Genomic DNA, 21,671 nt, shown 5'->3' with positions numbered 1-21,671 from the left:
CCTGCCTTTTCCATATAACTCATTTGTCACACAGCTCTTAAACCCTATTTCACCTGCACTACATCACACTCTTTTTGTTTTCAGTTTTCATTTCGTTTTTCCGTGTGTTGTGCTACAGTAAGTACTGATTATATATAAACCTAAGTATGTGCTTTACAAAATCAAATACTTTATGAGGGATTAGACTGGTTAAACATGATTGAAACAAACATTACTTTAAAAAAGCCAGTAAACCCCTGAATTTGCTACAATAAGAAAAAACCAAATCAAACATGACTTTGAAAATGAAACATTCAGCTTCTGTTCACATCAAGATTATCACTGAGCATCTCCCTCTTCTTTCTGTTCATCCTAGACTTTACTGAGTGCTTTGGCAGGCAAAGCCCTCAGTTTTACATGCATGGGCACTGTGGGTCCCACTTTTTCTGAAAAAGGTAGAATTATGGAATAGTTTGAGTTGGAAGGGGCACTCAGGCCCAGAAAGTGTAAATTGAAGGTATTCACAAAGCAAGTAAGTAATTTTTTAAATTTTTCTTCTTGCCATACACACATGCAAAATTGCATGTCTATTTATCTACCTCAGCAGGGTTAAAAGCTCCTAGGTTTTGTGACAGCACCACCAGGTGCTCCTGCTTTGCTCTGAAATTCTGTCAGGCTGTATAGCCAAGCAATTAGCAGGCAGTCTGAAGCCAGTTTGGGGTCTATCATTATGTAGTATTGATACAATTGCAGCCTCCTTGGCAAGCCTTGCACTACAGAGGCTTGTTCTGCTTTCCTTTCAGTTCCACTGCAGAAGTCAGTTTCAAATGAAAAAATATTATTTAGGACATTGCTGGTAGGAATATCTTGATTCTTATTGGCTCATCATAACAGTATCTACCCTGGCGAAACACAAGAAAATTTAAGAAGCCCGAAGAAAGAATAAAAAAAATTATTTTTCCACTATCAATATGTACTACCTTATGGAAATTATGAAGACAGCAAAAATAAGGGAAAAAATAATTAACTCTAAACCAACAATTAAATATAGACACTGAGTTAACATTCGAGGGTCTTCTGAAGGACTATGGAAACAAGACTCAGATCAAGAAGCAACTGCACTGAAAGTAAACCTAAAGAGCCCTGCAAATCTCTGTCACAGAAGGCAGGTGCTTTGTGTGTAAATATAAAACATTGATTTTCAACACTGTTAGAATATAGCAGGGAACTGGGGCTGAACTGAAGAGCTCAGCACAGAGCCCAAATTCCCATTGTAACTAGAACACAGATCTTTCATAGCTTCCAGCATAGTGGGTTTGCTGCAGCAGAGCAGCATCTTCCCAGTGAAAATACTACTTTGCATTTCAGCATCATCCCAGGGCAAATCTCTCACGTAGCAGAGGATTACATCCTCCAGTGCCCCTCAGGGAGCACAATGCCATAATCCCTTCAGCAGGGATTAGGAGAGGGGCCACCCCATCCAAACAGCTCCTGCTGGAAATTCAGCAGCAGAGCACAGCCTGCCCAGCTTCCTAACATGATCCCATTGCACCCCACTGTGATTTGCAGCAGTGTCTCCCTGCAAAGATCTAACCCAAAATGTCCTTCAGGGAACTGCTGATGGGAGCAATGCATCTTCCCTCTGCACCAACCAGTGTGAAGAAAACAACCACAGTCTTTCTAAAGATTGCCATATAATTTGGGCAGATTTAAAACCCTTTACAGGAGACGAGCAGAAGGATGTTCATAGTGAACAGAAGACAGCAAGCATCTGTTTTTAAGGGGCATATCAGGGTGCCTGATGAACCTGGGAGGTGCCTGGTGTTTGCCAGGGAAATGTGGGTAATGTACAGGAGATCAATCAGCTCAGTGCTGAGTGTCTGAGGAATCCTGGTATCTCATTCTGACTCTGAGCAATGCTAGCAGACAGCCAAGATGACAAGCAGCTCTGAATGAATAAAAAAAATTAAATTTGTATTTAATACTAATTTAATAATATTTGTATTTTAAAAATACAAATAATGTTTGCTCTTAAAAAACTATATAAAGCTTTCTCTACAACTTTTTAAGCAGGATTCTGCCCTTGTTGGACTTACTAAAAACCTTGAACCAAGAAAATTGCAAAAGCTCCATAACTGTCTTGTCAGGAAGGAGTTGAAGCATAGAAAGAAAATTGGGTTGTCAAAAACCAGACACCTCAGAATACTCTCTTAGCAAACTCCTACACATGATCTGAGCACTCTCTCAGAGGTAATGACTGCCTACAACCAGAGATGAAACTTATCAAGAGTGCTTTTGTGTTTTCAAGAGCTGATTGAGTCATTTATGAGTCACTGACAGCAAAAACTGCAAGGTTATCTCCTTCCAGTGCTCGACCACTATTCAAATCCCTTCCCACAGATGCAGGGAAGGGGAATAAAAAAGTCTTTATTCTATCCAGTTTATGACCTCTGCCACCTGAGACTGTCTTCCTGGTATTTATTGCTCAGTCCTGAACCTTACAGTGAGCCTTCCTCCCCTCTCTGCCATTGGGAGAGCTGCAGCATGGAAGAAATGCAGGGGGAAATGGAAATATGGAGAAAAACTTAGAATTATTCTTTTTAATGGGTCCAGTGGGATTGATGAAGTTTAGACACATTGCTGTCTTCTGTTTCTCCTGGGTTTGCAAAATGAATAGCAAGTCTGAGGGTTTGTAATAGTTGCTTTTTATTTGCCCAGCAGAGTACTCAGCATTGGAATGCAAAATTAATCTTACTAAACTTGTTCCAATCAGTTTAATGACTAGTGTGGCATTAAAATATATTAATTCTTTTTTCAAAAATGCAAAAGACAAATTACTTTGCAAAGCACTGCAAAGTTTTGTGGTATAATAAACAATAATAAATTATTTTATAAGCAAAAGTAAATTATTTTACAAAACAAAAAAGCGTTTCATTTTTGCACATATTGAAATTAATTTTATTTATTTATTTATCTATTTATCTATTTATTTATGGTACTCTTTGCCTAAAGGTCATAAATACCAGCACATTTGGTCAGAAAACACTATGTTTCAGCAAGCCATGGCTCTGCAGATGTTTGTGCAGGTTACTTCATTGCCTATGATTGTTTTATAACCTCCAGATCGAATTTTATTATATAAAATCAATTAATTCTGCATTTAGTTTTGGCATAAGTGACCTGGTTTACAAACAGATTTTTCTATCCAAGCTGTAAAACTAAATTAAAAAAGAGTAGTGCAACACAAAAGGTTACAAAAGACACCTGCATCTGAGATGGGCATTTAAGACTCCTTTTATAGTCACTGGGCAGAGCAGTCCATGATTCATCTCATCCTAAATATAACTGGCCAGAGAGGCAAAGATAAAGATGAGAAATGACCATTCTTCATGTACATTTTTGTGCAGCACAGAAAAAACACAGTGTTCATCATATATTCAATACAGTAATGTTTTCCAAGAGTTACAAGAAAAACAAGCCTTCCCTAAATTAATACAGTGTTTTTATTCTTTTTTCCTTTTTATTTTCTTTTTTCTTTCTTTTTATTTTTTTTTCCCCAGTTGGAGTAATGTAGAGTGGACATCAGCGTAAAAAGATAAAATTATTTAGGACTGTTATTTCTAGGTATTTACACCATCCTAATTTGTGTTGTTCTTGCTTTATGTATCTGGATCTGGCTTCTGCTGTAGCAGGGAGAAGAGGGGGAGCAGAGCTGGCTCTGCTGTCACCTCCTGCCAATACACGTGAGCATGGATTCCAGCTCCCACCCAGACTCCCACACTCCAGCTAGGATATGGGACACTAAAGAAGCAATGAGCAGGGAAACCATCCAACCCCAGCTTTATCATGCTCTTCACTGAAAGCTTTAATGCTCCAAAAGCAAGACAGTGTGAAAGCAGCACCGTGACAGAGGCAAAGCAGATGTTCAACACACAAGGCTTCAGCTAAACCAGCAAGCTCCAAGAGGAGAAATCAATGGCAAAGGAAAGAGGCTACAAACTCCTCTCCTGCCTGTCCTCAGCTGCACACAGACATTAATTACTACCTGCAGGATGCCAAGCTGTTGCACTCTGCCTCCTGCACTTAAAAAAGCCTTTTGAACCCAATGCCCTTATCCAGTCCCACCTACTCCTTGTACCCAGGAGAACACATGCTTCTTTAGGAGAGGCAATTTTAGCACCCTGCTAACTGCAGCCTGGTGACTCTCCCTCTACAGACTTCTATAGATACACAGGACACCAGGCTGGACCACAGGAATTTGTAGCATAATTGTGCTGCAGGAAACCCTAGATCCCATACTCTGTACTGATGGCATGCAGATTAGGAGATGGAGTTTGAGCTGTTTTCTGTTGAATTTGAAATACCTGAAATCAGAGATCTCTGAGCCAGCTTGGAAGAGTTATGGCAGAGAATGTGCTCTTGTAGCAGCTTTGGCAGGTGCTAGTGGTGTGGATTTTGCAATCTGACATTGGAAGCCAGTTCCTCACCTCTCAAAAACTGAAACTTGTAACATTCAGAGCCTGCTGTCATGCTTATCTCAGTTGCTGGACTTTTAAGGACAGCTGAACAAGCTGTGCTCCTCAATGAAAGGCTGCTCTAGTTAAGATTTATTTCTTTTCCTTTCTTATTTGAGGTTTCAGGAAGTCTGTATTGTACAAGGTTTCTTGTTTGATATATGCGATCTTTGTTGTTAACAGAGGCCAAACAGAGGCAGTCCTAGAGGAATCCTTCACTCTTTTTATTACTCTTAATGAACACAGGTAGCAGAGTACTTCAAAGCACAAGAAGTACAAAGCTTGTCCTTGTTTCAGCTGGGATAGAATTAATTTTCTTCTTAGTAGCTGGTACAATGCTGTTTTGGATTTAGGATGAGAATAATGTTGAGAATAATGCTGATAACACCCTGACATTTTAGTTGTTGCTAAGTACTGCTTACTCTCTGTCAAGGACTTTCCAGCTTCTCACTCTGCCCTGCCAGCAGGAAGAGGCTGAGGTGGGCAGGAAGATGGGAGGAGATGCAGCCAGGACAGCTGAACCCAACTGGCCAGAGGGACATTCCATCCCATATGGCATCGTGCTGAATAATAAAACTGGGGACGCTGGCCAGGAGAGACCAATCTTTGCTCAGGGACTGGCTGGGCATCATTCAGTAAGTGATGAGAACTGCAGTGTGCATCACTCATTTTGCATATTCTTTTACTATTATTATTATTATTATTATTATTATTCCCTTTCTGTCCAATTAGACTATCTTTATCTGAACCCACACAAGTTTTACCTTTTTTCCAAATGTCAGGGTGGTGTTTAGTTGCCTGCCCAGTTAAATCACTGCAGAGCTAACTGCTAGAAAACTGATAAGCAAGTGAAGTGCATTTATCAATGGACCCAGCAGAGAGAAGCCATATCTTTTGAGTTTTAACAGAGACCATTCTTTCTGCAAGAGCATGCACACTCCAGCTGTTCTCACTGGTGGCACTGTGATAATGAGAAGAAAAACAAAGGAAATTGATATTTCTGAGCATTTCTCCATGGACTCATATTCCATTTAAACATTCATGCAGTTAACTGCGTGCATGGTTGTCTCCATTTAGCACTTTAATGATACCAAAATGTTGGTTTTTAGATGAAGATTTGACAAAGAAGAGGCCCCAGGTGATAAACCTTTCAATCTCATTCTCTTTTCCTAAGGAAAACAGGTTGCCAGTAAACAGGGATCTGATTATTTGCTTCTTGTCTGATCAAGGAAGGGCAGTGGAACAAAGGATTCAGTGTTCTGGTGAGTCCTGGCCTCAGGTGAGAGCCACCTTGGCAATGCCTCAGCAAGGATTGAGATAGCCTAACTCTTTTCTGGAAAGGAACCAGAAGCAAAAGTGACAATTATATCCATGTACCCGACAGATGGGAATCAACTACCACTTGTAATATAAGGACAGAACAAAACAGAAACACTGTGGTAGCCCGACCTGCTCCTGGAGAAGGAGGAGTTCTCTGTGTACCTGGGCATTTTTCCAACCAGGCCTTTTTCTATGTAGGCTTTGTCTCAGTTATCTGTGCTTATCTTACTTTAGGACTGGATCACATCAACAGAAGGCTAGAAAATTACTCTCAGTCCATGGTATGAAAACCTGCTCAACTGAGATCCAGGGTGGCCTCCAAACTTTTCCCAAGGTGACCCCACGGCCCTGAATTTCACTTCTAGGAATGAGTTACACCTGTGTCTTTCACCCTCTGTCCAAAGACACATTTCAAGTCTCAGATAAAATCCAAGACACTAATCTTTACTCAAAACATCCATAATGGTCTTTGGGACCTGGTGGGCTGGCTACCAAAGAGCCTGTGATTCCTTTTGCTCAATGCAGTCTTACCTAAAACTGGCAGCAACTTTTGAACTAGAAGCCCACCTTTGCTGTAAAAGGACATTGCCTGCAGTGAGCTCCATTAGTTGGTATATGTATTACCCTTCAGGGCACTTTCATCTCCAAAGCTGGGCTGAGGATCAAGGAAAGTTGTTCTTTACATAGGAGGTCATGTTTCTTCTGTTCACTTTAGCCCATTGTTCTGAGGTTCGGCTCTGGATACCACACATATAAGAGCAAGCTAATTTTCAATTAGCCTTTGAAGAAAATAGGGAACACCACCTTCAAAGATGAGGAAAATCACCTCATTTTACTCAAGATATGCAGCAGCCTGGCCAAGGATGGATGTTGGTGCCTGCCACCATTGCTGTTGCTGTTTGCTCCAAGAGGCAATGGCTCTTTGTTCTGATACAGCACCTTCTCTTCCCCAAGGCCCCTGAGACTGTACACACTGTGTGCAGACAAACACATCCCTCATTGCCACTGTGTGTCCCCGGGGGGGGAAATGATGGGTAGAGCATTAGGTTACTGAATGTCATGGTGTGTCCCCTGAAAATCAAAACACAACAAGACATGGTGACCATCTGACATCTGTCCTTTTTATTAAAGAGTTGTATAGAAGTGGTGAAGAATAAAAACCTCTCTTTTGCTCTGGGGCTATGGGCTTCTCTGGAACTTTGAAGCACAACCCATGAGGTCATGCTTACTGCAAACAAAGGCACACAATGCACTGTTGTTTCTTACAGACTCTGTTCTCTTTGTGCTGTAGTGTGTGAGATTGCAAAGATCAAAGAGATGCAAAACACATGGAGTATAAAAACATATTACTACACTAATGCAAATGCAATGCAAACAGTGCACTTGGAAAGAACAGTTTTACCTTATTTCGCTTTCTTCTGCTTTCAGAATAAACATCACATCATGGTAACTCTGGTTGGTGTTGGAGCTGTCCTTTTGTTGTGTCTCCTGTGATAATTTCTGTGGCCATGTGGGCAAATACAGCACTAATAACACATAGGGTGATACACCAAGAAAGCCACTGGAGAGATTTCCCTTGTGCTTTGGTGGGCCATGGGTGAACATTTTTAACTGAACCAAGTCAAACTTTCAGGGAAGTGCTGACACAAAGAGACATTCCCATTTCCTTCATGTTTACAATCTTCCTCTCAAAGACAATGTGCAGAGGATGGGGATGGGAATAGGGTGGGGATGGGAGCAAGGTTGCTCTGCATTCTCAGAGCAGAAGTGACAACTCCTACTAGAGACTCAGGTCAGCAAAGATGAAAGTGATTTATCCCACAGAGGTCACAGATCCAGTCAGCCTTCTCAGCTGACTGCCATGAACTCCTTTAGTCTCTGGCATCAGCTTCTTCATACCACTGCAGCAGCTTTTTTGTTTATAGATCTCAAAGTACTCTACTAATGGAGGAAAATACCTCACAATCCCTCTAGAAAATAAGGATAATATTAGGTGCATTTACCAAGAGAGGGGTTCTTTGCATACTGTAATAAAAGTGAGAGAAAAATGAAAACAAGGAATGGTTTGGGCATGTCCTATCTTACTCCATTGAGGTGTTCCTAGAGCAAATTAAGCTGTTCCAAACATACCAGCACCCCACCATAACTAATTACTACTATGCCTGAGCTCAGATAAGAACTGATCATGAGACACACATACCTATTCTGAGCACTGTTTTGTGTGAAGAACAGCTGTAAGCACACACGTGGACCTGAGATATTAGGCTGAGTGGATCCTTTCCTGGACTATCTCTTACAGAAAACGTGGAATCATAAAATATCTAGAATATTGTCCTAACAAAAAAGATCAGGAAAGATTCCCTGTCTGGTCAAAGGACTTAGGACCCCTCAGATACCTCTCTCTTGTTTTATATCAGACTTTATGGAGGTTGAAAGAAAGATAAAATTTTGTGACATTGTCACTAAAGCCAGACCTTCCTTTAGCTCAATGATAATGCTGAGTTTTCATCATATAAACCAAGTTACCTGGGATGTAAGTGAAATTATTTTCATTTAAAAGAATGGAGAAGTAAAGTAGATGATTGGCAACCCTCTGGTAAAACCAGGCAGGTGAGATGTCACAGAAACAAATGGATACTTTCCCTTTAATGCAAAGCAGCATTTCAGAAGGCTCAGTATAAAAGGCTTTAATGTGCTGTAAACATCATGAGAAACAAGAGACACTACACGTGTTCCCTTGCAGTGGCATCTTTTTGTTCTCTTATGCATCTGTCAGTCACCAGGCCACACTCCTTCAGCATTTACATGTGCACAGATAAATCTCAATGGCAAGTCCAAGAGAGTACTTCAATATTCCTAAAAACACCCTGCTGAATGCAGTAGGGATGGACAGAAAGCAAATGCTTCCAATCTAAACATAGAATCCTACAGATGTACAAATCAGGTTTAATTTAGGTATCAAATGAAATGCCTGAGTCCTTTTGGGTCCAAACTTTAATGGCACAGCAGTCTGCTTTGCCTGTAGGATCTCTGATGATGAAGTATCTGTAACACACACACATTTTTAGAATGTAAAAATTATATCCATGTTACTCTTTTATATCACACTTCAAACTGAAGTCTGCAGTTAAGCCATAAGAAATCCACATATGCATCAATATGACACATCAGACCTGAAAATAAATAAGCACTGGTTAGGATCTCTGGTTTCATCTGAAGAGCAGCAAAAAATGAGCAAGTGATGAAATCTGTTGCCCACCTCTCACTTGTATTCTGTCAAACCAATCCTGACTTCGTATATGGGCTCTCATTCAGTCTGAACTGAAGCTGAAAGGGTCAGGTTCAGATTGCTATGTGGAAGTGATAGTAGACTCATTCTAACACAAGACAACAGGTTTCTAGTCCCAAAGCTGCCTTTTATTCTTGTAATTTCAGATAAACCCTTTGAAATTACCCCCAGCATTCCTCAATTTTAACCTGAGGGTTAAAAAGTGACAGTTTCATCTGAGCTCACGAAATCTATTATATTTGTTTGCTCATTTGCACATATTTTTGTGGCAGCATTAAAGCTGCTAGACCATGCCAGATATGCAAAAGCAGCAGAGCATAGCACACCAGTGCAGTAAGTGTACTGTCCCAGCATGATTTAAAACACAGATCCTAATCTACACTGAAAGATGGACATGACAAGAGAAAACTTATCTATTTTTAAGTCTTGCTCACCTGCTAGCACATACTGGTCTAGACCAATAAGAAGCAGAAATTTGCATAAGAGCTGATGACACTTTATATGCTCCAAAACCACTTGTGAAATCCACAGGATACATGGATGTTGACAGGAAAATACAAGCAACATGTGGCTGAACAATATCCCAAGTAACCAGAAATTTTTGGCAGCCTGCACATACTACAGTAGTTAACATCAGGGTGAAAAAAAGGCAGACTGCTTTTCTATTTGTTCAGTATAACACTGCCTTTTTAAAGGAGAATTTGCAAAATCAATGAAGTTACTAATGAGAAAACACACAGGATATGGCCTACACATCTGCCAGAGGAAAGCAGATGGCCTCAAGGGCAGGGTAAAACACTCAGATCCTCTTGCAGTTCAGTGGGATCAAGCAGGTGAACAAGCCATGGCACACGATGAGAGAGTACTCTGAGGCAGCCAAGGATCAAATCTGAATTTGCAGAGAAGCAGCTGTTCAGAAAATTAGGAATGGAGATGTCTCCATCTCCATTTCTACCACTGCCATGGGAAACACTACAGGGCAAATAGAATTTCTTCAATTTGGCTTTCAGAGACACTTATCTTCTAGAAGCTCTTACATTCTTTGGGTATAATTATATGAATGGGTAAAGCAAGAAGATACATCATTTGGTTCTACATTTCACTTTCTTTCTCTGCCCAACCCCAGCCTGACTACCCACAATCCCAAAAGGCCACCAAAAGAGAAAAGCACATACATACCTTTTGTTTCATGATGCTACTTTTCTATTAAGTATCAAAACCCAGAAGACCAGGTTAACCTGCCCAAGCAGCTGATCTGGCCAGCAGTCCATTGAGAGGGAAATGAGAGCAAGATGTGGATGTTGATCCATTGTAGAAATGTGACAGGTAGACACATCAACCACTAGAGCAAAAGGAAGAAATCAAGCATTTTAAACTGCAAAAAGCCTATTCAGATGCCTAAATGGCATATGTGGCTTCCCACAGCCAGCAGACACTGTTTAAGGAGTCCACAGCTCAGCCAGCTGGAGAGGTTGGACAGTTGTGAGAGCGTGTAAAATTCTAAGACCATTGGTTATTAAAAAAAGGTTGTCTAAAACCACTTCTGCCTTTGAGGCAATGTTCAGAAAAAGATTTTTCCCACAGTATGTCACAAGGCATTTACCACTGCAAGGAATTCAGCTTGTGCCTCTGCCTCACACATGTACAGGAGGAAGAGTGGGATTCATCTCTCTTCTGAAACCCTGGAGATTAATGGTTCCTGGCTCCTTAGTGCCCAGATGGTCCTACTGATGATACTGAACCCAGCTGAAAGGATCATGCATCCTGCTTCTGTGCTCAGGGTAAAATTATTCCAGATGTGAAATCCAAGAGCAACCCTCCCTTAGCCCCAGTCCTGGTCAGGTCACTGGGGTTACCAGTGAGGCTGCTGCTAACTTTTCAAATAACATATTTCTTTTAAATCCTTGGTGATGCCCTTGCTTTCTTCTGTTCTCTTCTGGCTGCTTACCTGGGAAAAAGCTTTTGGGGCCTTTCTGGCTTGTTTCTGCAGCTTTTAGCAATGGAAACATTTTCAAACTACATCAAAGTCTATGCCTGTGACCAAAAGAGTCTCCTTTTGTCTTCTGTTGAGAAGTGCCTTGCATTTCTCAAATGCTTTAGGCAATGGGGTTCAAAGCACTTCAATAATTAAAAAAAAAAAACCACTACTTTGGTGACATTTCCTTATCTTCTCCATCTCCCACGTGGAGTCAAGCCCAGGTCTGCTACTCACTCATACCACCTGCAGTGCTGGTGCCTTTGGGCTGCTCCAGGATGCCTCTCTCCTTGACTCTGAGCAGGAGACCAGATTTCATCCCTTCTGCATCAGCTCCATAAAAACCCTTTACTAAAAGCTCAGCAACTCCTGCGGAATAATTCTCACTTTATTAAATACCTCAGTAGTAGCAGCAGCAAAAATGACTCATCTGTAAAGACAGCACAGAAGACATTCCTCATCACAGACACCATAACAGACAGTGTGGTGAACCTATTTTTTTTTATATTAAGGATTTTCATTAATATGCTTTATCAGAGCCTGAACTCAGGATAAATTCTGCTCTAATTAACCTGAAAAAATTTTTTCACAGCACAGACTTATTGTCTCTGTTCAATGTCTGGCTCTGTGATTCTTTATTCTCAGATAATACATCAGTGGGACTATCTGGGGATATGTGATACAATAATCTTCACCACTAAAGAGCAAAAAGCTTCAGCCTTAAAAACTGACAATATGTTCCAGACCAGGCTGGGGTCTCCAACAAGATACTCTCCTAAAACATGTTTCTCTCTTTTGTATTCAACTTGAACAACTCACTTGCACTTACCCCAGAACTCTAGCAAAATACAACCAAAATTCCCAGCAAATATCCATATATTAACTTATCTCCTCTCAGCTCTCCTGCTCTAAAGCAACAAGACATTAAAGAAGACATCCTCAGGTCTGTGCACATTTGAGGAGTAACATGTGAATGACAGAGAAGGGAAGCCAACAATAAGGCAAGCAAAGATTATGCTTGGGACTAGAAGAGGAATAAAAATGTGCAGAGTTCTGCCTTAATTTCAGGAGGCCAGTCCTATTCAGAAGTAGATGTAAGCATGAACACCAGCATGACTCTGAACCTATGTTTTCTGGTTTCAATTTGGGCTAGAGTCAGCAGTTCCCAAAAACATTCTCTGTTTGCCCCCATTTAACAATTAGAAATGTCTACCCATGCTTTCCCACAATTGCATGCCTTTTCTCTTTTTTTTTTTAATTTCAGTATCATTTTTTCATTTTGAATCCAACTTTGCCTCTAGGACAATTATTTTGCTGTATTTCATGTAGTCCTGTTGTGCTTGCTTCAAATAAATCAATCATCTTTACACTACACAAAGTTATTTGGCAGCATTACAAATGCACTTAAATACATTCACAATCCGATAATCTATGCTTTCTATTTGCAATCATCTTTCTGCCCTCTGCTTAAAAGCAAGATGGCCAATTTCCAGACATTCATGTGATCAGGATCTCAGAGCCACAGTAGGCTACAGCTTGGGCATTCCTAATGCACTGTGTTTTCCTGCTTCTCATAATCCAAAATATCTACAGTGCCGTTTACATCAATGGGAAATTTAAGGATGCAAATGCAGAATTTCCTTCCAAAATGCATACAGCCAATCTATGGTTTGACTAACTTCAAAAGATGTGTTGATAAATGGAGAAAAATTCAAAATTCAATTCCAAATTTGGGACAATTTTTCACAGTTATTAAAAGAATATTATTAAAACATTGAGCATTCCTGAAATAACGTCCAGTTTTAAATCCATTGCAAAAATTAAACCCATGCAATTATAAGGACCTAAAATCATTGAAGGAATTCAGGAAAGTATGTACTCCTTTAGAGAAATTTTTTTAAATTAAAGAGGGGTCATGGATTCTCGATGCTTCCTGAACACATTGAGCACCTTTAGCACCAGCAGTGAGAAATCCCTGCAGCTCTCAAAGCACTCCTGAAAAACAGGTTTGACTTTTTTATCTCAGATAATCTTTGGGGTGAGACTCTCAGGAACAGCTGCCATTGTGTCAAAATTAAGCTTAGGTACTCAGTTAAAGACCATTTTAAAAAAATCTGCAGAATGCAAAGAAGACATAGAAATTCTGGCCTGGAGTATTTCTTTTCAAATGACCACACAGAAGAAAATACATAATTATGCAAATTGTTAAACTGAGCTGGTTACATAAACCAAGCTGGTTACAGGCAAGTTATTCAAATAATGACTTTTTTTTACTGATTAAAAACAGGCTGTTATACTTGAATCCTGAGTTATCTTTAGTCAAACACCACTTAAATCCACATTAAGCCACTGTTCCCATCAACAGATTTTAGATTGAGCCAGCTCTATGCAGTCTACAAAGGGTTATTTACTCTCTTAAAACAAACACCATTTTATATGACTGTTGGATAGAGAGTTGTGTGGCTTTAATCAGGCATAACTCACTCAAGAGTCACCAAACAAGCCCGAACAAATGGTACCCAATATTTGTCAGAAAAATATTTACATCAGCTTCCCCAACCCAGTGTTCAGTGCCACCCGGAAAAAGAGCAAAAAAATGTTTCTCCCTTAGGCAGGAGCAAGTAAGCAGTCAGTTTAAACTCTACTTTAAAAAGTAAATTGATACATCAATCACCTTGGGGGGGAAAGCATGGTCTGTAGCTCCCACCCTTTCCTGGCTGGGCAGGAATTTTCAGAAATGCTTTCTCAATACAGTGCACCAAGCCTTACAGAAGATGAGTAAAGAGAGGGGTGAGCCATCACCTGTGCAGTAATCAGTGTCAGCACAAACTTAGGGAAAACAGCTTCTGGCCCTTGGTCTTTTGTTGCTTAGTTGAAGACAGCCATGAACAAATGTGAAAAAACTGTAGGTAGAAAGGTAGATATAGCACTAAATGCTGAATACCAAAATAAACATGGTCTCATTTGAAATTTAAGGGGGGGCAAAAAGAATCCAACCACATTCAAATTCTCTGTAGGTCAAGAGAAAGTTCGTTTGTTTGATTTTGCTTGAAATGACATCTTTCCAACACCCAGCTTCAATAAATGCACCTTTTCATATAGAAAATAACCCAGCACAGTCTCTCCTATGAAAATATTTTTCTCCTCACAGAACCAGGTTTTATGCCTAACCTCAGATGGTCTGACTACTTCAAGAACAATCAGCCACTTATTTATTGAACAAACATGAAAGGACATTCATTCTCTTTAAAAAGCAGTTTTCTTCAGCCTTCATAACACAGAAAACAGAATAAAAATAGGGTTGTTTTGCATTGCTTCCTTTAATTTTATTGAGTGTCAATCTATATAATTAATATAAAGTTACTTCATTCCACGGAGATCAAGACACCTTACAATATAAAATTCCCTGAGATACAATATGCAATTTGAGGGATCACATAATTCTCTATTCCACTTACATCATAATCAAAAAGTAATGGTAATTCTTCACCTTATAAAACCCAGAAGATAATGATCTTCCTTTCTTTCCCTCCACCCCAATATTTTAAGGCATGGAATAAAAAACTTTTTCAAAATGTATTCAAGGAAACTCTTCTACTTACAATAGAGAATAGCTTTCCCCAATTTTTACAATTGGATTGTATACATCATCATTGTATACACAATGCCTTGTGGAATCTGGTACCCAAAGTGCAAACCAGTTTGTTCAGGCAAACTTTACATTTATCATTGAACTAGAGCTCTACAAAGTGCATTACAAAAGCTGGTCCTTTGCCTGTAACAGTACACTATTAGCTTGTGGTATGGATGACACAGAAATTGTTACAGAAATTCTGTAACATTGGCTTAGCTATAGGCCTGAGTTTCCTCCCAAATGGAGAGCCACAAATTTGTAATATCCATGTAAGAATGATGACATTAGAAAAGTCTTCTCCCAATCCAAGTGCTTTGCAATAATCATTACAAATCTGCAGTTTTCACCATAGAGTTCTTGAAAACCCTCAGTGCACAATTTATAAATACTATTCACTTTACAAAAAGGATGCTTTAATTGCTTTGTAGATATTTTCTGAATTTAACAAAGATATTTCCTCAAAGATTTCAACTCCTTTTTTCAGAAAGACTGAGAAAAAAATTAACACTGTGATCTCTGGAAATTCCCATGCTCCTGTAGCCTGATCTCCTGCATATGGCATTACTCATGACTACACAGAAGACCTGTGTGCCTAGAAATTTTCACAAAATGCTAAAAAAATTAGGAGGACTGAAAAAAATGCACTAGTTTCAGCAGATTGGTAAAAAGGAGTGCAATCTTAAATATTATTTCATCACTTTTAAGACTGGGGTTTTGTATACAGTTATGTGAACTCTAATAAAAACTGAACAGAAAAAAAATATTATAAATCCAAAGGAGAAGAGGGAACCTATCATCTTGACACTTATAAATTGGAGTTTTAAAAATATCAAACCCAGTATTATGGGGGTAGTACCTACTGACAGAGAAACAGATGACCATGCCATGAAGAACACTCTTTTACTTTAAACAACCACTTTATACCTCTTGAAGTGAAAGTGCAGCATTAGGAATCATCCCTACCATATCCCACATTGCATAGATTGTTTTCACTCCCTTCCCAATAAATATTCTCCAGCAACTCTGGCACTGACAGCAAAAAGGTTCATCAAGTACTTTCAGCCAACCCTCCTTGCACAAAAGCAGAAGGGAATAATTGCAGAAGCCTGCAAGATCTGAACTGGTAAAACTGTGCAAATTATTAATTAATTTCATTATTACTAGGTTTTTTCCCAATAATCCTTGGCACCATGGTTACCTAATCATAGAGAACATCTAACTAGAAATAAATTACAGTAGACTGCCAGCTCATACATCTTAAAAGCCCTCATCCAACATCCCATACTGCTTAAACCAAATCCAATCCTTTCCTAACCTAAATATTACTCACAAATGCCAGTGATGTTGCCTGTTTTGATGCCCATCTTTTATTTGCAACTGACTTTCCTCTTTTCCTATCTGTTCTGTGCCCATGGTTTTATTCTGAATGAAATCTCTGAGTAACTCCACGTTTTAAAAAGCAGCAGAATGAACACCTTATCCATTTGGGCAGGTCTCTAGGTTGCCATTTTTTGTCACCAAACTTCACAGCTGCAAAAACAGGGAAACTGAGCTTGGCGAGGATGTGCAATTGTAACTGAAGTTTCTTTCTGGCTTGGCTGAACAAGATGTCTGTAACCAAAAAGTAACCACACATCTACTACTAGGATGGCTCCAGCAAAATGTGCGAGTCTAAAAGGGAGTCACTACTGCAAATGATCCTGACAGGCACTGAGGGAGTTCTACTTAAGAATCTATTCATTGATATAAAAAATGAGCCAGAAAAAGACTGCAAAACCAAAGGAAGACAAAATAGTGAATCTTTCCCTTTTTATATTCTTCCCTCACACAATCTGTATTTTACCCACAGAGTAGATCTTATTCTCTGCAGTAATATTCTTTTTGAATGAAAGGGATTTGGGAGTTTTGGGATTTTTTGGTAATTATTATTTTTAAAACAACAAAATAGCATTCTAACTAGTCTGTCCCCCAGCAGAATTTTTTAGAAATGCATGCCATAAACCAAAAGAGTTGCTACACAACAGCAATGTCTACTGAGAGTTGAGAAAAATGTTACCCTTTCTGTATATATATTCAATACAGTAATAAAACTCCTGCCATCCTGAGCCTTTCCCTGCATTTTCCTGTATGGCAATTATTTTGCAGAGAAAAACATGCAGATACCTGTAAACATTTTCTAATTCCTGAATAAAGGGAGAGTGGAAGTGTTACAACTTTCTTCCCTGTGGTCTGTATTTTCCTGTACTTGAAGTTCTACTCTACTTCCATACAGGATAAACATGCCCATGGTTTCAGCAGTAGTAGTAGAAATACTTTACAACATCTGAGTTGTTTGACCACTCAGATTCAGCCCCCTCCATACGCTTTTTCCTAAGCAGAACAATTATTTGGTTCAAAGCATTATTAGCGGGGGAATTTCAAGCATTGCTTAAAGGTGCTACTGTATCATAAGTCTTACATTCAACACTTGTGGCTCCGAATTCGTCTGTAAATAGCTTTCACACACATAAAAACCAGTTTAAAACATTCATTTTTGTCTTGGTATTACAGAAAGCCAGCACTGATCATGTATCCTCTGCGAGAAGAGGAAAGTTTCACAGTCCAGGAAGTTGTCATAGCCGCCGAAATTGGTTTCAGCTGTACAGCTGAGGAATTTGGCATCGGGTATTTATGTTGAGCTGTGCAGAACTTTGAAACTTCTGTAACCGCACAACTTTTGGAAATTTAACTTTGCTCTTTAGGAATCATCTGGCATAATGTCTCTTTGTACCTTCATAATTTTCTTTTTAATAAAAATCTTCTTTCGGCATGCTTTTCACAGCTTGTTTTCCTGTACCTGTACCCTTCTCCAAGTGATGCCAGTCCTCTGTGGCTCATGATCTCTGTGACACCCATCCTTCCCGACACCTTGGCTGTTCAGGCAAGCCTCACCCGCCAGGAACATCAGCTTTCGAACCAGCTGGCCAGATTTTGAACAGTCTTGATCTGATTCCCAGCTGCCCGAACAGCCTCGCAGACCTTGCAGAAATGCTCATCCCAGAACGAGGTGACGTGGACTTCGTACTTCTTCCTCCAGGCGAAGTACCGCCTGTAGTTGGGTTTGCTCTTATCGAGGAATTTCAGGTAGGTGGCCAGCAGCCGGGGGCTGGGGAAATCGTCAACGTGGATGAAGGAATCGGGGGGGATGAAGCGCTCGTAGTTGGCCCTGCGGGGTCCGAGCACCACGGGCACGGCGCTGGCGGAGAAAGCGTTTCTCCAGAGCTTCTCGGTGATGTAGTCGGTGTGCTGGGAGTTCTCGAAGGCCAGGTAGAACTTGTAGGCTGAGACGGTCTCCACCAGGCCGCCCTCGGCCAGCGCCATCCCCCGCGCCCCGTACACGTCGATGGGCAGGTGCTCCTGCAGCTGGCGGTAGTAGCGCACCCGGGCGTGCTCCTCGTTCCAGTTGCTGATGACCCAGGCCACCAGCCGCGTCTTGCGGGGCAGCACGAAGGGCCGGGGCGCCGGCGGCACGTAGAGGTACCCGTAGGGAACGAACACGTCCGAGTCGCGGCGGTAGGACATGGTCCAGTTGAAGAGCCCGCCCAGCCCCCGCAGCCCGGGCGAGTGCGACGGCGACTCGAAGTTCATCCAGACCCAGCGCTGGCGCGGGGGCCGCGGCGGGGCCGCGGGGGGCAGCCCCTCGGCGCCGTGCCGCGCCAGGTCGCGGTGGTGGAACAGCACCGCCTGCGCCTCGCCCAGCCGGCTGCGGTCGGCGCTCAGCCGGCAGCCGCTGATGTTGTAGCGCCGCCGGCAGTCGGGCAAGCGCCGCGGGCGGCCGAAGGGCTCCCACCACAGCAGCACGGTCACCGCCTCGTCCGCCCGCGCCGGCTCGGGCAGCGCCGAGTAGAGGGCGACTGCGGCGGCGGCGCCCAGCAGCCCGAACGCCAGCGCCCACCGCCGCCAGCGGGGCCGCCGCCGCCAGCGCCGCCAGCAGCAGCGGCCACGGCAGCGCCGCGGGGCCGCCGCCATCCCCCCAGCCATCCCCGCCGCCATCCCCGGCCCCTGGCCCTCTGCCCCGCGCAGGGCACCGCGGCCGGGCAGCGCATCCCGGGGCTGCGGCTGCTGCCGCCGCCGCCGCTCTGCCCCCACCCCCGGGCCCGGCGGCGGGGAGGTGCCGGTGCTGCTGCCGCCGCCCCTCCCGGCCATGCCGGCCCTTCCTCCGCCGGCCCGGGGCCGCCCCCAGCCCCGAGTGCCACCTTGTCCCGCCCGCCGCGGCCGCTGCCGCTCCGCCCTCGGGGAGAGCCGCGCTCGGGCTCCCGCTGGGGTTTCGCGGTCTCAGCACCGCCCCGGGCCGCTCGGTGACTATTCCCGGCTCGGGCCGCGGAGGGAATTTGTGTCCCCGCACTCAGGAGGGTCCCCGGTGCGAGCCCAGGCCCCGGCACGCACGGGAAGGGCTGGAGGGACGCTCACAAGGGGTCTCAGGGCGCCCGCACCTGGCACCTCTGGTGGGTTGGCCCCGGCTTGGTGCCGGGTGCTCATCACAGCCGCTTTGTCACTGCCTCCATCAGCAAGGCGGAGGAGAGAAGGTATAACGGAACTAAAACTATCTGGTCAACAAAAGGACAGGGAGAGATCACTCAGCAGTTACAGGTCGCGGGCAAAACAAAACCGATTTGGGGAAATTAACTTATTGCCAGTGAAAGCAAACGAGAGTAATGGGAAATTAAACCAAAACTGAAAAACTCCCCACCCATCTCTTCTTCCTGGGTTCAATGTCACTCACAATTTCTCTGCCCCAACAGTGGCACAGGAGGATGGGGAATGCAAGCTGGGTCAGTTCATCACAGCTGTCTCTGCTGCTCCTTCCTCACACCCTTCCCCTGCTCCAGTGTGGATCGTCCCATGGGAGACAGTCCTTTGAACTTCTCCAGTGTGAATCCTTCTCGGGGCCTGCAGTTCTTCATGAACTGCTCCCTTCCATAGAGCACAGTCCTTCAGGAACAGGGTGTTCCAGTGTGGGTCCCCTGTGGGGTCACAAGTGCTACCAGCAAACCTGTTCCAGCGTGGGCTCCTTTCTCCATGGGGCCACAGATCCTGCCAGGACCCTGCTCAGCAGCAGAGCTTTTTGTGGGCATCCTGCTCTGGCATGAGGTCCTGGGGAACATCCTGCCTCACCATGGGCATGGGCTGCAGGGGAATCTTTGCTCCAGCCCCTGCACCACCTCTGCCCCATTCTTCTGCACTGACCTTGGTGTCTGCTCTCACATATTTTCATTCCTTTCTTCTCTGGATGTGATTGCTTCTGGGCAGTAACATTTTTCCTTCTGGAATACATTATCCCAAAGATGCTATTGCTGTCACTGATGGGATCAGCCGTGGCCAGCAGTGGGTTAGTCTTGGAGCTGGCTGGTATTGGCTCCAGTAGACATGGAAGTTTCTAGCACTGTCTCAGAGAAGCCACCCCTGTCACCCCATCACTACCTGAACCTTGCCACACACAGACCCCATACATGAGCACAGGTAGGAGCAGGGGGCAGAGGGCCACAGGGGGAGGGGAGCCCTGTCCATAAGAAAGCAGGAATGCTCTGCTGCTTCCCATGTGCATTCTCATTTATTTCTTCCAGTCCACACCTGAAACAGCCAGAGGTTTTAAACTCTGGCAAAAGGGTTTTCCCACCCCAGCTGAGCTATGTTTTACACACTGTATCCTGTGGCCTCACAGGGAAGTACTTTGGAAGATGCAAGGGATTTTTTTAAAAAAGATGTAATTTAGACAGTGAGGTTGAGAGCAAGTTTGAATAAGTCACTTATTTAGGAGGAAAAAAAGAAAAAACATGAAAAAAAAAAAAAGAAGTGGCAGCTGGCCACAATAGCTCTGAATTCCTGTCAACTTAAATCAGTTTAGAGCACCTCTAGGAGGAGTAACAATTTGGAAACCTAAAGGAAAATAAATTTTAAAAGAGGATACTTTTTGCTCCTTTACAGCTTTCTTAGAATCATACATGTTTACTTTAAAATCTCACAGTTATTCAAAAACTCCAAAACTTCACGGTTACCAGAAAGTTACATTTTCCAGCTCTGCTTCACAGAGCTGCTGTGAAAAAGTACATCACATAGGCTCAGAAATATTTTCCTAAGTAATTTGCTTCAGTGAACTGAGAGGTTGTCAGCTCCCACAGTTCAAACATTGTTTGTACAGAACTGAACAAGTTTCCAGTTCTGACACTGCACGTGGTATATCCAACAGCTGTAGAACCAAGGTCCCTCTCATATATATCCACTGAGGCAGCAGAGTTACACCAGGCATATATTCTCACTGGCTGTTTGGGTTTCAGCACAGCTTTTACATACCACATACATCAAGGCCCTGTGACTTGACTCTGTATTAGTGAGAAAAGTGATTCAGGTCTGCTCACTCAATAAAGAGCAGTTGTGTGTAAGGGTGGTGGTAGGTTATAAACTAAATTATGTACTTCCATAAACCTATTGTAGTCATTTCATTCCACATTGTGTACATAGTACTTCCATAGTCCATGCTGCAGGCACTTCTACAATATAAGAAATGCCAGCAGCAGTGGTTGGAGTTGGTATGTGGCTGCCTGCTTCAATATACAGAGTTGGTCAGAAGGGATCTCCAGGGAACACTAGTCCACCCTAGTGGATGAGGTAAATCATTGCTGGCACTAGCACCTGTCTTGATAAATAACTGATTTTAGTCACAAAATGGCAATATGGGAAAGCTACTTTGCTACAGCAGAAGACTGCAAAAAAAAAAAAATACAGAAATACAATGCTTAAAGAAGAGTAGAATCCTCTGAAGCCTTAAGCTGTGTGTAGATTCAATCCAGAGCCCATCCAATACAATGAATGCTACATAAAACAAACACAATCCTTAGCCTGCATTAATCAAGGATTCAAAGTGATCCAAACCCACAACTGTTTATTATTTTGTTTCTTCAGACATTTTTCCAATAATATGAG

General features: G+C 42.6%; 2 protein-coding genes across 2 annotated transcripts in view; both read right to left on the bottom strand.

Annotated features, from left to right (window-relative positions):
- Positions 1–21,671, bottom strand: part of AMOTL1 (angiomotin like 1) — a 152,885-nt gene that overhangs the window by 95,628 nt on the left and 35,586 nt on the right. The gene's annotated exons all lie outside the window — the stretch shown is intronic.
- Positions 14,939–18,896, bottom strand: FUT4 (fucosyltransferase 4; the record flags this gene model as incomplete). Its single annotated transcript, XM_079319224.1, has 1 exon — positions 14,939–18,896. One exon carries the CDS (start codon positions 18,894–18,896, stop codon positions 17,655–17,657), a length of 1,242 nt encoding a protein of 413 aa, XP_079175350.1. The 3' UTR covers positions 14,939–17,654.

This window comes from Erithacus rubecula, assembly GCF_903797595.1.
Source record: "Erithacus rubecula genome assembly, chromosome: 1".
Classification (NCBI taxonomy): Eukaryota; Metazoa; Chordata; class Aves; order Passeriformes; family Muscicapidae; genus Erithacus; species Erithacus rubecula.
The sequence above is the reverse complement of the archived record's forward strand: the minus strand, read 5'-3'. Positions and strand labels throughout refer to the sequence as shown.